The following is an 18326-nucleotide window of genomic DNA, read 5'->3' as shown; positions in this document are numbered from 1 at the left end:
TGTAACCAATTCATTTGTTACCATATATAACCATAAAAAGTGAAAAAAATTTTTTAAATAAACACTTTTAAAAGTGGACTTATTTAAACAACCCCATTTTCTTGTAGATTTTTCATAAGGTGTACATTATTCGATAACACATTTGGGCTTACCATATGTATAAAATATTCGGACAGCAAGCTTAAAATAACCTAAACATTGATATTTTAGTTTCTGCATGTCTCACAAGTCCAAGAATATTTTAATTCTAGATTCAACAAGGTGAATAAAATAGCAACACCAAACAACTTTATCTATTTAAAGTGTTTATATTACGAATTGTAGCCCCCCTTCTTTATTAGCCAAAAAGACCTTGTTTCAGTGATTTTAAATCTGCAATTATAATTGAAATTGGATTGGTGAAAGTGATTTTACGGACGTTCAAAGTCACGATTTTCAGCATTTTTTTTGCGAACTTTTTGATCGGTATGCTAATGACTTGTGATGTAGAAAGTTGAACACATATATCAACATGGCGTATTCTACTAGTAATCTTAATAAGAAACGCGGAGGAAAACGTTGTGTTGCTGGCGGACCTAATCAAATTAATGGCGCCAATGATTCAAAAACCAAAGAAATGTCGATGCATCTGTTTCCTAAAAAAGAAACAGAGCCGCAAAAACATAGAAAATGGGTAAATTTTGGGCGTAAACATAGACCGGGTTTTGAGGCTTCCTCTACCTCGTGTCTGTGTTCTGTGCATTTTGAAGATTCTTGTTTTGACCTTAATTTGAGCGTGCAAGTCAAGCTCAAAAGAAGGTTGAAGAAAAATGCTATCTCAACCATTGACGTGGCTGGGATTCCAGAACCATTACAGGACGAAATAACCGATCGAAAGCGAAGACAAGTAAGTTTACGCTTGTTTATGTTAATTTTTCTTTTGTCATATGTAAATTCGATATAAGTTTTGTAGATTATTCGACATACTCTCCATAAGCCATCGCTGAAGGAAACATGTTCTCTCGATGAGGAAGTACCATCTACTAGTGATGGAGCTGAGCATGTTGAAGTATACACTGGGGAAGCAAACGATTCGCCATTTGAAGAAGAACTACATGCAGTTGGTGAAGATATTTGTGAATCCCAGTCTCCATGTAAATCGTGCCATCGTCTTAAGAAAAAACTTACATCTTTACAATAGACTTTAAGCTGGTATAAAAAGACAAAAGCATCTTTGAAGAAAAAGGCCCAGAAGTTGCAAAATGAATATCGAAGCGAAATCAGGGAAAATCGTAATACATCCGTGGTGATCAGCATTAATATAGACGATGGAATGCAGTGGAGTGCTGAAGAGCTTTTCGAAGGAGAATCATACATGGACTACTCCTCTTTCGAAGAGTCTAGTCAGAGTGAAGATTCAGATGAAGATACCACAAGTAATACACTCAGGTATTTTATCTTATAAAGAATTAGATCTCTGTTTAATTTCATAATAATGAATTGTCTTAATCGTGTTACAGAATTGATGAAAGAGCAAGCTCGCATGAACAAGCTATGTTAATGGTATTTTACATCTCATTGGTTGAGTTATTTGAAAAATTTTGCTTTAACTGCAAGGCTGAAAATCCAAAAGTACACATTAAATACATTGGTTCGATGGCCATTGTAGAGCAAAATTGTGGTAAATGTGTTGAAAAAAACTTTATGTGGAGAAGCCAACCTATGGTTTTTGAAAACGTTATGACTAGTTTTGGTATGTTGATGTCTGGTATCAGTATAAGTCAGGCCATGCTGATGTTCAAGCACATTAATCTCTCAGCAAATAGTGTGCCCACTTATCATGTGCATCAACGCACCTTCTTGCATTGCTTCTCCAATGCTGCCATCGAATGCCATTTTCTGAAAAGATGGTCCTATTTCCTTACAGCATCTGTACTCTAATGCGCCTTCTAACAAATTGGTATGACAACATTGACAATTACACCTGAAACGTGGGAGCATTGTGGTTTATAAAGTAACTTTATGTATATTACAAACAGGACAAAACAACAACTTACCATTCACCGAGTGAAATTACGCCATCACTTCGTTGTTCTAATGTCGCAGGGAGAATTCCATCGGGATCATCTGGAGTATGCACTTCATCACCATCTCCTGCGAGCGGTTCATCGTCATATGCGAAGTCGTTTAAATGCTCGACATAACCCACGGATTCCGAGCTCGAATCAGATACGCATTCAGACATCGAATTCGAATTATCTGAGCACTGATTTGAGGCCATACTTTCCGGAAAACTTGTTTTTTAATATTTTATTGAAAATACTGTCATTATTTGTTTTTAAGACAAGAAAAACGACAACAAAATCACCTCCTATAATATAATATTATATTGACGGAAACAGACGTGTTCAACTATCTACGTCACAAGTATCAATATGGCGTCCTTAAAAAATTCTCAAATAGTACCAGACTTTGGAGGCAAAATTAAGGAACTTATATTTATCAGTTTAAGTACAGCGACATGTCATAGTTCCTCAAATAATCCAAATTTTCAAGTAAGCTCATAAAAAAAGGGGGCTAAAATTCGTAATATAAGCACTTTAAGTATGCTCCATAAATATACCAACCTTTAGGAAGTGGACTTACTTTCTCTTGACTCTCTTCTACATTAAAAATACAAACAATAAGATATTTTAATTACGATTACAAATGAAGGTTGACGGATTCACAGTGCATTAATTAAAAAACAATAAAAAAAACCCGTTGCAAACATATAACTCTTTTTCCAACTTTACATACCAAAATTTCCATTTAATTCTGTAACAAGAACACAAACTTTGCCGACATTTTTAGTAATAACGTCAAGGTCATTTAACGATAAATATGATTTTTAATGTCATCACTATCACAGCAGTAAGAGCATTTGTTTTTACTTTAATAGGAAAATAATGACTTTTAATAAACAGTTAGAACACAGATATAAGAGGAAAAGATTAAATCAAATTACTTCTAGAGAGTGTAAAAGCTGTAAAAAGCTAAATGTGCTGCAATCTGTGTCGTATTCATGTTGCATATAAATCCGACTGGGAGAAAATAACTCATTTTAATACTCTTATCATTCTTCTTTTCCCTTTTGTGTTTGCTCAGCATGGTGCATCGTTAACAAACCGGTGTCTTTGATTACTTTAACTTTTCAAGCATTAAAGTATATGACATCGTTGATCAATTTCCTTGAATGTTTGCTTCAATTGTGAGATTTATTATATATTTCTAGATTACTTTGCAGTATACGATCAGATAATCGAAGACAAGTAAGCAATTGTTTTTTTAAAAAATCTATTCATGAAAACGTTTATAAATGACAATATTTAAAGTACCAATAAAAATGATTTATATATAAATGATAATCCAAAAGATTGATTAAGATAAATCCATTACAACTTTTCTCGAGAACTATACTTTTCATTATACAATTTGCTTGCGTTTCTATTTCCGTCACGTAGTTCATAAAATTGTCACGGACAAGAGTAAATATATACGTTAACAAAGCTTAAGAATCTTTAATATAAACCTGTTAAGATTCTGTATTTATGCAAGTTTACTTGTGATTAAAAAACGGAGCAAAAAATCCCTCCAATTCTATAAAATTGTTATAGTCTGTCTATATAGTTATCGCCTCACTAATTTCTAGGGCAGTTATATTTTTCCGTGATGTGTAGAAAATCTTTCCTTTTTAAAAACATGATCTGTAAGCTTTAGAAATATATAAATTAAACAAACTCTTGACGATTGAATTTAATGTTTTACGCAATGAAATTTTGTTTACATTGCTCTTATATATACACTGAAAAGAATTTACAAATTCGAACTAGTATTTTTGAACAAAACAAGTCTTCATTGGTGTAAAGAATACACCAATAACAAAGCATAAAAAACTTACATGGATAATTCACCAATCTCCGACAAGTATTTCAACAACTTTAACTTCTATAACGTTTTTCCGACAAATAAGAATCATTAAAATAATGCCTTGTTTTTTTACGTCGTCATACACTTCTATTATTTTAAAAATGTAGGAATTTCAAAATAACAGCAGGAAACCATATTTTTTCCTAAGAAAGGTCTATGTTTTCTTGAGGGGGGAGGGGAAGATTGAATAATTTTGAAGATATTCAATTTAAATGTCATACAGGCATGCAATTTTACATGCCTTCAAACATAATATGCTATGGATTACAATGTTGTTGATAATAACGTTTAGTCCTTAGTATAAGACATTTTCAGATTAGAATACATACATGTAGGAACTTAGAAAACATGTATTCTAATTATACAATATTTACAGATTGTTAAATTACAAGGTATAGTGATGTCAGTGTTGTGTGATTTTTTGTGTGTTAAGTGGAGTTGAATGGATTTCGATGAGATTTAGTGGGATGGATAGAGTGAGTTTGAATGGAATTAGATGAGTATGTGGTTGTTTCCTTGGAAGAGAATTTGATTGGCTGTAACCTCTCTGTACGTAGTGGAGCATTAGACTTTAACTTTACATATTCTCCATAGTTATCATCCACATTGATATGATCGCTTTCCTTTTTTCTGTGTTCATGAAACTCTGAAGAAGACTTCCATTCTTCAACAACACAATACTCATTAGCAACTCGTCCCACGACCCTCGTGGGAAACAAGGATTACGTCATCCAAACGACTCTCTTTAGCTTCACAAGTTTGATTCCCTGACACACGAGTACTTTGAAGGATTTAACAAGAGATTTCCAATCTGTTTCTATTGTCAACTTTGCTCTCCTCAACAGACTCATGATCTTCTAAGCCTGAATCGAGAATTTTGTCTGTTTTTACGTTATATTCAACTTCACCCTTGTTTGCATAACTGTCAATTTCGTCCACAGCGTTTTCCCCTGTAGTTTTAGTAAAACTTTTTATTGTATATGCCCTCTTTAACAAATTCATTTTCTTCCTTCTCGTCGAATTCAAGATAATTATAGTTAGTTGGGAGCGATTGCGCAACATTTGGGATGCGAAAACCATTTTCTTCCTGTATAATATAGATTATAGTACTCATTATATCTTACAAAATGCTAAACAAAATTGTGTTGACAGCTTACCTTTGGAAAAAATATCTTGAAATATTTCCTCTAATAAACGACCATCAAAGATAACCCAGTAACGGTGGCAAACGAAAACAGATCTTAAATTCTCCTTTTATTATTCCGTGCAGTCATTCTCGAGACTCAGTTCAACAAGTAAATATTGACATAGAAAAGATATCCTTTTTCCAGTCTTCGAAGTGTGAAAGTATTATCTTTGAAATATCGTACTTTCATTTATGTGATAGAGAGAACTTGATAGGAACACGAAATTTGCCCATTTGATAAATTTTTAATGAAAGTTTCCAATAATCAAGAGTGATATGAGTTTAAAACTTAGACTGTCATTATCAGCTTTGGACACAAGCAGGAAAGTCATTCCATACATACACGATGCAAATAGATGATTTACAATAATAAATCCCATTCCTATATAACAGAAGATACAATCCTTGCCTCATTCACTAAGTAAAATAAACGTTTACGAAGAATGGTTGAAGATTTTCACCTAAAAATAAGCATGACACAACGTCCTGTTTAATGTTTAAATTTTAATGTACAAGTAAATACAACTGACCTGTAATAGTTTGACTTTCTTGGTTGAAAAAAAATTCTCACAGTAAGAACAGTTGTTGATATTGAGCATTAAACACATCATCACCATGTTGACCGACTTAGTACACCTTCTCACCAGTGTGTTTGGCTGTAACCTCTTTTTCTAAGTTATGGAGTATTGATCCTCAAATTCACATATCACCCATAATTATCATCGACATTGCCATCAATGCTTTCCTGTTTTTTCGTTTTCACGAAACTGTAAGAACATCCATTTCTCAACATGGTCTTCATTAAATACACATAATCGGGAAAATAGAATCACGTCATCCGCACGAGACGATAAAATTTTAACCGAGAAATATTGTAAAACATTTACATTATCGACAGAAATCAAAATAAGGGCATGAAGGTTAAGTACTGCTGTTGTAAAGCGAAATTGAACTTCCTTTTTACAATTTGCAACATGGGTTTTATTGAATAGAGATTGCTGTAGTGATGGAGTGAACGACAATAGTAAAATCTTCTATAGTAACCGATATCTTCATTACCATTGTCTGTCTCTAGGATCATCAAAATACTTTCACAGAATTTAATAGAGAATACGTCCTTCCCAAGATATTTCATAAGTCAATTTTTCTGAAATTGAGCCTGCATGGAACATTTTATGAACACTTTAAAGCAAATGAAGATGTCGTGATGAGCGAATCCGGTATAGTGTAAACGCAGCCTAAATAATTGTAGACTGAAATTATTGCTATATAATAACACTTAAGCCTAGTTTTCCCTAGCAACATAAGCGCAAGCGATAAAACAAAGCAAAACATATTCTCCAGAGATTGGAGGACATAAAAGAAAAAGGATTTTCTTTGCAATGTTTTTGTGTTCTAATTTATGCTTATGTTAAGTTTCTGTGCTTATGCTTATGTTTATGCTGATGCTTGTGTCAGTCACTCTATCGCCTTATTGTATTTTCTTTTATCTTTATTTGTCCTTAAATCCTGCTTCACACTAGTAGGGACCGAGGGGTTATGCAGAGAAGTAGTACCTTTCCAACTTGGTATAGCCTTCTCGACTGGTCTTCCTTTACCCAGTACTATGTTTTGCGTAATATACCCAACATTCAAGACTGCAGTCTGCAGTAACCTATCCATAGTAAAGACCGATGTGCGTGGTGAAGTGCCACATCCTGCACGAGGTGGTCCTGCATGGAGCTAAACACATCGGATCTAGAGGAGTTTAACCTCGAGAAGAAATCCCTCTACTCTTACGGGTGGTTGTAGTTCCTGTGGCGAGCATCGACAGACTGACGTTTCGGCTGAGCAATATTGCAGCTTCGCGGATGATCATGCTACATGACAACGGGAGGGTGCACTGCTCCAGTTTGTGGAGAACCGTAAGCGTATCTCAGGCCTGGCGAACCGTTATACGTATTCAGCTATTAGAAAAAACATGAACAAGTTTAATTACAGCACCACGCTGGCACTTGGAATACATTCATGTTTCGCCTTTGCCATCTGGCATTGGATGACGCAAGACAAGACAAGACACACGAGTGAAATAAGGATAAGCACAAATGTAGACAAAAGAGAAAACAAAGACATTCAACGAGGCATGTGACATAAGCATCGACATAAGAACAAGCATAAAGAAAAAATTCAAGAATAAGCTAAGAGAAGAACAAAAGAAGAACAAAAAAGGATTTAAAGAAATTTCCAATGTCTTTGTCTTTGTAAACCTCTAGAGCAATAGAAAAAAAAGTCACGACGTTCGTGCTTATTTTTTGACATTACATATTCCAGCTAATATTTCACAATTTTCATGATTACTCCCATCTACTTTCATTTTGTTTAAGCTTTCCTTCTATATCTTACAGGAACTTATCCCATTTTATCTCATTCAAATGATTATAAAGAATTTTATTCAATAATTGCAAGCTAATTTATGCACAAAACCAACAAAATAGCCCCAAGGAGAAATTTAATATATCACCATTAACCAATATCTACTCACCCTGAATGGTTGATGATAAAAAACTGATTTGGAAGAGATTTTGTTTGTCTATAAAGAACGATGAAAAATTTCGAGATTTCAATCACCTAGTGAAAAGCAAAGAACCAATGGAAACAAATTAATAATTGCAGGGCTTATTCACATATGTGATTAAGAATTTTCTGGAAAAAGTGCAGCATTTCAATTTTTTCAAACAATTTCAGCAAGTAATGTTATGGTAGGATTTGGTATAGCACCAATAAGTTACAAAATTTAAGCTTATCTTATGGAACGATACCATGCAGCACATTTTTGAACAAATAATGATAACTGTGCCCTTTTTATCCGTCTCTCGTCAATGACAAAAGTAGCCACAAGCGCAATGCTATCGACTGATTGACTCAAGGAATCTATAATGGTTTACGTCTAATCTAAATGTCAGTCATGGCAGCTAAATGCTCATGAGATTGTTATTGTCTAATGACTATTCCGTTTAGCCATCTAGCTTTTGTGAAGCACTAGGTGATAATTATTGTATATGCATCCTTATTGACTCCAGATATCAGATGTATTACAAATCTAAATCTATCTTGAACTTTCGGAATACAGAAGAATTTCAGCACAATGAGCTAAGTTTATGTTTAGTACGTTTATGTTCAATCTACTCTCAATTCAAAATACCTTTATTTATAAAAGTTGAAATGAATGAGCTAATTTATTTTTCCAAACGATGTATCTGCTACTGCTGAACACAGATTATATGTTGCATCAACAAATGGCAAACTGGAGAATTAAATGCATTTCAACATTTCTTGTCTTTTCTTGTCCTTTCTTTTCGAAACGATATGTTCTTGCCTTTACAAGATGGTTGTAGCGTCTTGTCAGTAAATTACTACATGATTTGAGTCCTTCCAAATTCCAATAAGAACCAGTGTTATATCACATTTGTTACATCACACTTATAACAAAAGAAAGCATAGTCATGTTTTTCAACTATCGATGAACATAACTAAAACAAGTGCTTGCTTTATTCTACTAGAAAAGCAATACTCTAAGTTTATATCATAACTGGACTGAGTCAAATTAAGCGTCAATATAATAGAAAATATATTTGTATGACATGAATATAAGTGATGTTAGCCTGTTATAACTCTTGTAATGGGAGTTGACGTGCGAATTTTATTCTCTAACTTCTACTAAAATATGACAATGCACAAAGTTAATTTGAAATGGTGAACAGTTAAACTCATAGATCTCGTTTGTCTTGTCTGCCCGTGAGCCAAAAGCTTGTCGCACACAGTCCATATGACAAAGTTTTGAGCAAAAGGCTTTGTTCAATGGACAACAGTTCGCTCACTGGTAAAAATTCATGCATTTTTAAAAATGCCGGTTGTGCAATGCACAATACGCGTTTCCGTCTTATTTTAGGAAATTTTTTCCAAGAGTACACTTTTTTATTATGTATAAACAGTTTATGTCTGGTATAAACTGTATATGTAGTTGTACAAAAATCCAACTACACAAACTTCTTTAATTTTTTGTACTCAATGCTATCTGTAAAGATTGATTTTTAGATAGCTAAGTAAAAATTCGACTTTGTCGGGTGTCTCAGCATCTTGTTGGTAGGTGCTTTTAAATTTGTATTTGAATTTCGGAATCTTATGTAGTAGAGGATCATTGCGAATCATCTTTATAACAATGATATCGACTATAGAATAAAATCTTGCTTCTACACTTTATTTTGCTTTACGCTAAATTGGCCATGCAAAAACATTAGATGAATGTACAAGTACTAAGAGCAAAAATGTGAAATGTTAAATAAGTGCATGTATGCAACAATGTCAATGTTTCACACGCAGAAGTCCTTGAAATAGGCATTTTGGAGAAGTCCTAATTTATCCAAAGCATCTTTTAGTCTCAGGCAAGCATAGTACTTCTTGTTCTTTCGGGACGCAACAGCAACAGCATATGCAAAAGGTATCTTCTTGTTGTTCTTATCATTAAAATAAACCAGAGAGCCCGAGTCACTTTGCTGAATAAATTCTTGATCACTTTCTACAGCCACCACGTCACGGAACACTATTTTTCCCTTGTAACGTACGGTACGATTGAGGTCAACAATGCTCCCGCCGACCTCGTCGCCAGCTTTATAAACAGGTGTCTGTACCTCAACGTTTTCTCTCTTTGACAGCAACTCAAACACGTTCTCTAGAGAACTTGGCATCTCTATTTTAGCTGCAGTGAATTCAATTTCTTTATTATCAACTAAGATGGCCATTATATCGGTTTCTTGATCAAATGAGTAATGCGAAAATTCGCCAAGAGCTATTTGTGTGCCATCGTTATGAATGTACGAATATTTGTTTTCGTGCATAAATTTCTCAAAACCACTTTTATTATTATTAATTTCCTCTTGAATGTACAAGAATTTATTTTCGCTTTCGGGAGAATTTTTATATCCAGTATGTAGACAAGTCAACGCGTAATGTTTTCCATCTTTGCAGCAGAGCAAAGTCAACGTTCCACAGGATGGTTTGGACGCATTATCACGCCTTGATTGAAACATCTTCGAAAGCGGATGAATTATAATTTCGTCAGATGGGTTGATAAAACGTAACTCCATATATTTTGAAGCATTCCATTCAAATATTTCATCAATTTCTTGTTTCAAAAGTTTATTATCTTTTTTTGCTTGGTCGACTTCAAGAAACAAATGAAGGTATGGCATTTGATTGGTCGGACGAGCTACACCATAATCACCACAAAGCCATGAAAAACTGTAAATGTAAAAAATGAAGGCACTTGGAAAAAACAGCAACATACTGTTAAGTCAAATGACTTAAAACTGAATTATAACAGTTAATAAAGATTTACCTTTCCAATTTTTCATGCACACTTTCTTTAATTTTGTAATCATTGGTTAGAAATATTTCTTTAAAAAATTTGCTCTCGTTGGTAATGAGAACTATATGATCTGCAAAAAAATAACATAAAATCAAGATTACGATAATCGTTATTTGCAAAAAGTGACATTTGACTGACAAGAAAAAAAATTATGCAATGCCGTTAAAAAATTGAACTTAGGCATAACTAGAAAAGTACAGAACAATTTAGTTATTGCATAAGGTTACAAAGACAATTAGCTCTTTACTCACTGTTTATACGAAGATCTGAGTTGAGAAACCTTAGACCTTGTGATTGCTTTATCTTTTGTTGGCTCCTTGTGTCACGAAACATATCAACGTTTTCCTCATTTGGCATGATTGCAAGCTTCGACAAAACAGTGGGATTGGATATTGTTTCCTTGAAGTACATCTTTGCATCGCAAATTTCCCAAAACGGTTCAGATTGTGGTTTTGGCAGTGGTCGATCGTACCATTGTTTGCGTTCAGTCTTTCCATTCATCTTATCTGTTCTAAAATAATCATGGTCATCTTTTTGTATTAAAAATTTTAAATTAAAAGCTTACAATGTTGAATGACAATTGAGCAGACATCACTTGTCTTATTTGACTGTTGGTTCCTGACTCTATACAGCCTTTCACATTTCTCTCTATTGGATAGTAGATTAATAAGTGTTTTAACGCCTCGTTGGTTGATGGTCTGTATTCAAGTTTTAGCTGTCACTCGGACTAGCTGTCACAGATTAGTCACTCTGTCTTGTTTATTGATGGAAAATAATTATCTTACTTATCTCGAAGAAGGTTAATTCGTCTTTTGAACCAACTACTTATGAGTGAGGCTGTGATTGGTATGGTCGATTCGTCAACCTATTAGCAACAGTCTGACAAAATTTTTTATGAATGTAATGACCGCAACAATGATAAACGCAAAGTTAACTCAACTAACTGCACGAGTTTTGCTGGAAGTACTATCCCTCCAGTGAATGTTGGAAGTTGTGTTTCATTTAAGAAATGAAAGATGTTTACTGTGTTTGTATGCAAACCGAGGAGATTGACCTTTGGGAGAACTCGAGAGCAGGTCATGGCAACCCCGAGACTCAAGATTTTGAGCCGATGATTTGTTGTAATTCAATTATTCATTTCAGCCAATTTATTTATTTTTATAGGGCAATTTCTTTGAAATATAAAGAACTTTTTACACCAAGGCAAAACCAAGATTCCACAGAACTGAATATAACTGGAATGCTACTTCCAGTCAAAATTTTACACCAGCAGTTCAACTTGTCCAAATTTTTCCAACCACGGCCACGAAAAAGTTCATAACGGCAGTAATGCTATGAAATGCAAGGGTTATAGACATGCGTGTCTAAAAGCAAGTAAATGCGCGTTCAGGCATTTTAGTTAAAGGTGGCCATCCAATTATGTATTTGGTTCGAGGACATGTTTACATTTTTGTCATGTAAAAATAATCGACATGCAAACTTTCCGGAATGACAACTAATTGTAGAACACAGAATAACTACCAAATATATGTAATTTGCGTGAGTCAACTGACTTACACTAAATCTGCACCTGGTTGATAATCAGATCATCAAAGACAATAACTGTTTCTATTCATGTAAATATTTAAGAAACTTTGCATAAACATTTTTAGGTAGCTACAATGGTGAGCGTAAAAACCTATTTAAACAACACCAAGTCTCACTTTTCCAAAAGTTATTTTTCGTCAAATAATGAGAGGAAAATTTGCTTGCGTGTTCACTTCCGGCCACACTTTAATACTATTTATTGTATGAGGAAAAATATATAAGGGAAACAACGTTGCTTGATGAATGAAAACTTATGATATAGTTCTTCTTTAAGGCCATGGTATATCTTAAGATTATGATATAACTTTGCTTGAGGGTAAAAACGTGGCGGAAAACTACCTACGAACAAATGGAATAGTCTGTATATTTAGCTATTGCCTGAATGATTGTTTCGATTTTTTTGTGATGTGTAAAATCAATACCTTTAAACGCGTAACATTTCGGCGTGTTAAAGTAAATGTCAAAAGCAACAGAATTTTCTTAACATTTTCTAATATTCTGAAAGAATTCATATATGAAACCTTGTATTTAAAGCATACCTGTCATTGTTATTAAACATACTGAAGAATTCACAAAAATAGCATCGTAGTTTAAAGTGTACCAGCCTTTTCCATGTGAAAAATATAATACAAATAAGTGTATAAAAGTAGAACTCTTTGATCACTAGGTACATTTCAACGCTGTCTTCTTCGAGGTATTTTCTTCCGTGTGACGTATCAATATAACAAGGATGGGTCGTCTTGCATCACTACATACATAAATTTTCTTCTAACAATGTAAAAATTTCAAAAGATCACTGCATGACATAAATTAGCAAGGTAAAATATTTGTTATGTTCTCTTTGAAGGGCGAAGGAGAGACATGACTTGTACAACTTTTTGAAGTACAAATAAAATTGAAGCTAAATTGTTTGAAGAAAGATAAATGTATAACTATATGCTGCATTGTGCAGTTTTAGCAACTTTACCCGAGAAATGTGTTGCACAAAACAATACACAAGAGTGATCGCTACTTGCATACTGATGGATAAATTCAAATATCTTTCATTTTTCTACGTTCTGCCTTTTTTTCATCACCATTTCGTAAACGCTAATCATAAAAGAAATTACAAACGTTTTATGAAAGCTCACAAAAAGCAAAATAAGTCAATAAGTCAACAGGGTGTGTTGAATAGCACAAATAAACCCAAAGTAGTGCCATCAAAAACAAAAACTAAATAAATTTAATTCGTTTACACAGATAAAAGATAACCTGTAATGAAGCTTTTCTTGGAAGTGTGCAATTGCACCATAGCCATACCATAAAGATATTCATCAGTTAAACAATTTACTCCTGTTTGGCACAGCAAGAAAAGGTATGAAATAGGATTACATTAAAAAACGCTATTAATATAACAATTGACTGTTAATTGACATAAAATAGATATGTAACTTTTCAAGAAAATACAGTAACACCAAGTAAAGATTAAGTATGTCCAGTAAGTAAGTATGTGACAAGTAAGTTGACAACGTCCTACGAAAAGCTGTATAGCGCTTTGTAACGAAGAGTCGAGGACACATAAATATGGTATGTTGGGCTTTGGGGAACTTTTGTCAGGTTGAACAGATTGGATAAAAGATGCTTGTATTTCGGAAGAAGTATGCTGTATTTGCAATTGCTGTTCCTCATTGCTTAAGATGTTGCAGGAACTTTACTGCGGCTGCTATCAGCCGATAATCCATGGTCACTGCTGTGGCCTACTGGAGTAAATGCTGTGGTAGTTACGTATATAGTTAAAAATGCCCTGAAAAAAGTCATTAGGTAAATTACCTATATGAGTCAAAATATACAATTCCCGTTGTATAATTTATCTTCCATTCTATTTCTATGTTTATTTTGTAAGATTGATTACTTGATCAAGTGAAATGAAAAATAAACTCTAAATACACCATGAAAAACTTGCCAACTCTTTCCGGCAAAATACTTTTCATTTACATCTATGCATTAGTGCATTGATAACAAATAAGTGCATGTTGCGCCAATGTCATTGTTTCACACGTAAGAAGTCCTTAAAGCAGACGTTTTCAAACAAATCCCAATTTCTTTAAAGCATCTTTTAATCTCAGGCAAGACCTTTGCGTACCAGAATCGTTCATTGGGGCACAAATTCATATATGTATGTCTTAATCCGTTGAAAACAATGGATTTCAAAGACACTCAACGCGGCAGAACATGAATATATGAATATGTGCCCCCTCCCAATTAAAGAGTTTGCTACGCCACTGGGCAGGCATAGTATTTCTTGTTCTTACAGGACACACAAAAAGTATTTTTGCGTACGGTACGATTGAGGTTAAAAATTCTCCCCCTAGCCTCATTGCCAGCTTTATAAACTGGTGTCTGTACCTCATCGTTTTCTCTCTCTGACAGCAACTCAAACACGTTCTCTAAAGAACTTGGCATCTCTATTTTAGCCTAGTGAATTCAATTTCTCTATTATGTTTTCTATCTTTTTAGCAGAACAAAGTCAACGTACCACGCTATGGTTTGGACGCATTACCACGCTTTGATTAAACCATGGAAACGAGTGTACCTAAAAGGCGAGGGCCGAGAGCCAAAATTTCTAGTCTATGTTTCAAAAGATTTAGAGGCCCTGGTATACCTGTGGCCACGGCAGGTTTTTATTTTGGTGGGCAAAACATCCCACCTTCTTATTGCGCAACATTTGACGTAATTAATATTTTCAAGATACATGTATGAAGACCTTTAATAGTATGGGAAGTTTTGGGAAGGACTTTGCCCGCTTTGTTGGTGAAACTTACACCCTTTAAAACCTGTCACCACCCATATGAAAGTTGTTGTTAGCCGCAAACACAGAAAACGCGATTGTGAGATCCCAACAAGGGAGTCCGGGGGCATGTAACTAAAAGAAATTTTTGATTTCCAAAACGTGTTAATCGTCATTTATAGCAATTGGACATTTTTAAACGAAAAATGAATGTAATAAACAGTGAAAATAATCAACAAAAGGCTTTTTGTACGAAGTTTGAAACCGCCATTCGAACGCGCTTTCAAATCTCTATCATTTTACTTTTCCAAAAAATAGCCCTTCCTAACTTTCATATCAGTTTTTAATTATTTCAAAAGTAAGCTTTAATACAGAAAGCTCAGTAGCTAATGGTTTATCAGCTTTTAGTTATTCAAGAGTAACATTTTAATTAGCTTAGTAATGCATTTAATAACAGCTTATCGAGAATGCTGGCCTCCAAAGCTGTAGTCCTCGACAAATCACAATATGGAGACTCGGTTTAAACCATTGAAACACAACTTTTATTATCACCAACAACGACAGGATTACAACAAGTCGCTCTATTTTCTATACTTTACGTCTATACATATTGATATATGTAATTGTTCACTTCCTACTATTACGTAAATGTCCGAGAAACTTTATAGTAACCATGCCCATGCCAAATTCAACACAATATCGTTTTGGAAAGCGGTTGAATCCCTACTTCGTCAGATGGGTCAATGTAACGCAATTCTATATATTTTGAAGCATTCCATTGAAATGTTTTATCAATTTCTTGTTTCAAAGACTTGTCTTTCATATTTTGGTCGACTTCAAGAAACAAATGACGATATGGCATCTCATTGGTCGGTCGCGCTGAGCCATAATCACCAGCAATCCATGGAAAACTGTAATGTACAAAATCAAGATATTTGGGAAAAAACATAGCATGCTCACTTGTCATGTTATAAGACTCAAAGCTGAACTATATCTATAAATATTTATACCTTTTCAATGTTTCATGCACACTTTGTTTGATTTTGTAGTCATTGGTTTGAAACCTTTTCATGAAATCCTCTGTGCTTGGGGTGTTATCTGGAAGTGGAGCACATAAAGTAAATGTCACTAAACGGAGAACTCAACAAATTAAAAAATCAATTATTAAAAAGAATCTATTGCGCAATTTTGAACTTTGAAAAAAAACGATAGTTGTGTCATCCTGGTTTTGAATTTTTTTAACAAATATATAGCAGAGCGAGAACTCCTTTCTAGTCATGCAAATTCTCCACTACTTCCTACCTTTTCGAAATGTAGGCAAATAAAACTAGTTGTAATAATAATAAATGTTCATAATAATTATATTGCTGTGCATGACTGAAAATAAATATTGTTTTCACATTTACAGGTCAAGATGACTTATATTGGGTAACTATATATGCTATCGTCGAACTGTCTGTAACAAGGTATTAATCATTATAATAATAGAAAGTAATGGTAAACTAGTTAAGTTAGGCCTGTTTTAAACTTTAAGCCTGGTTCTCATATAGTCGTCCGAGTCGTTTCAGTCGTACCAAAATTTCACAGACGACCCGTGCGACTGTATGAGAGCATATCAGAGGCGACCAGGATGACCTCAAATGAATCACACGACTGAAACGACCGTTGAAAAATGCAAGCGACTTTTTATGGCGCAAAACGATTTGAAGAAGCAAACAACTAGCCAAAAGCCTTTGTCTTTGATAAACAGCATCTGCCATTTTTAAATGTTTCGCGAAAAAATTAATTAAAGCACAGTCTCTCGGCAGCGCTTGTACGAATATATGAGAATTCCATGGCTTGAGTCGTCCAAGTCGTTTTGAAAAACAACGAAACAACTCGAAACGACTCGGATGACTCAAGGCACTTAATGAGAACTAAGCTTTATAAGCACCGAACGCAATAAAGACAAAATAAAATGAGATGAACTTCCTCATTATCTTTTGTTTTAAATGCGTTCGGTTCATGTAAAGTTCGACGTTTGAACTAGGCCTTAAAAAATAAAAGTAGCTCTCTGTCTCATATTCTTGTAGTAAGACATTTCCAGACTAAAAATAAATACAGAACGCATCTTACATTGGTCTCATGTTATCACAAAATCGCTTGACCTCCGAGAAAAAACATTTTCGCATTTTCGAAATAAAAGAATAGCTGATGTACAGTTAAGTTTCCTAATCTTAAGGATATATAGAAAAAAATATTTTCTTAAAATTAATTGGCTTGATTCAATTAGTTTAATTTAACTGTCCCAGATTTTATGTAATGAAAACGGTATTCAGATATCAAAATTTTGCGTTGAAATGCTTTAAATCCCAATGAATGAAATAAATATTTTAAGCTCTTTGACTACCATAATAAAACATGGGGCATAAAATATTGATGATTATTTACAGACTCCTTTCATCTCGTATTGTGAAACATACCAATGAAAATAATATTACTCATATTTACGTTTTTTGGTGACAGATTGTTGAAAAAACATTTTCTCATTTACATACGACAGGTTAACTAACTAAAAATTGTATAACAATTTAATCGAAGAGAGGAATATCAAAAAAATGCATTTGGTAAAAGAAATTGAGAGAGAGAGAATATACAAAATAGAATGTCAACGTAGCATTTGACTGTACATTGAAAATAATTTTGGCTCCAGCTAAATGAATGTTGTCAATCTTCATGTGATGAACATCATTTACTGTCTGTCAACCAGAGAAAGTTAACATTACGTCGCCATTTATGACACAATATTTAGTGTCTACTAGTGTGTCGGCAATATAATTTACCGTTATAATTATACATGGGCATTAGGGTGTTTTATGTTACCTTCTATATGCTCAAAGTCACAGTCCTCCTTATCTGAAATTCCAGAGTCTTCAGCGCCCGTTTCTAAAAATCCAATAAAAACAGACACATAAACAAGCAAAAACATTATCGATATAATTATATTGCATATAATTATACTATCCTCAAACTGTTCTTAGGTTATCACAAAATAAAATTGTAAAGGTTTAATTCTTATGGAGGAATAAACTCAAATTTAGTGTTTCGTCTACATACACTTAAGAAAACGAGCTGAAAAACGGGCACAAAATATGTTGTATTTTAGTTGCATTCATGTAAAATGCCATACTAATCTTTGTAACGTAGCATAGCGATATTATTATATGGCATAACTATACTTTCGTCAAACTGCCCTGAGGTTAAAAAAAAATTAAAACCAAATATTTTGATATTAATATAGGAACAATGAATATGTAAAAACTCCGAAAGGTTTCCTCAGTTTGCACAAGCCAGCCTGTGCAAACACAGAAGTGTCTATTTTGACCATACTAACCTGTGCTAAGTCGCTTAACTTCTGCAAGTAGAGAAAAATAAAAAATATTTTTTCAGCAATA

General features: G+C 33.8%; 4 protein-coding genes across 8 annotated transcripts in view; all 4 read right to left on the bottom strand.

The window, feature by feature from the left end:
- Positions 1–18326, bottom strand: part of LOC124438461 — a 120403-nt gene that overhangs the window by 34519 nt on the left and 67558 nt on the right. The window lies entirely within an intron of this gene.
- The window catches only part of LOC124438457 (probable serine/threonine-protein kinase ireA), a 29629-nt gene that overhangs the window by 4576 nt on the left and 6727 nt on the right, over positions 1–18326 (bottom strand). For 2 of the 4 annotated variants that reach the window (XM_046988613.1, XM_046988612.1), the window contains exons 1-2: positions 3920–4202; positions 2607–2642 (exon numbers count right to left, since the gene is read on the bottom strand). The exons of 1 other annotated variant lie outside the window; for it this stretch is intronic. The gene's annotated coding sequence lies outside the window, so the exon portion shown is untranslated. Of the gene's footprint in view, positions 1–2606; positions 2643–3919; positions 4203–18326 lie in introns of those variants that run through there. One more of the 4 variants, XM_046988616.1, reaches the window with a different exon arrangement.
- LOC124438475 overlaps positions 1–18326 on the bottom strand; it is an 89420-nt gene that overhangs the window by 64739 nt on the left and 6355 nt on the right. The window lies entirely within an intron of this gene.
- The window catches only part of LOC124438454, a 73929-nt gene continuing 64953 nt past the window's right edge, over positions 9351–18326 (bottom strand). Inside the window, exon 21 of the mRNA XM_046988610.1 lies at positions 9351–10411. Within this exon, the coding sequence (XP_046844566.1) occupies positions 9484–10411 (928 nt within the window). The 3' untranslated portion in view covers positions 9351–9483. The remainder of the gene's footprint in view (positions 10412–18326) is intronic.

This window comes from Xenia sp. Carnegie-2017, unplaced genomic scaffold (genome assembly GCF_021976095.1).
Source record: "Xenia sp. Carnegie-2017 unplaced genomic scaffold, XeniaSp_v1 HiC_scaffold_19, whole genome shotgun sequence".
Classification (NCBI taxonomy): Eukaryota; Metazoa; Cnidaria; class Anthozoa; order Malacalcyonacea; family Xeniidae; genus Xenia; species Xenia sp. Carnegie-2017.
This window is presented reverse-complemented; position numbering and strand designations above follow the sequence as displayed.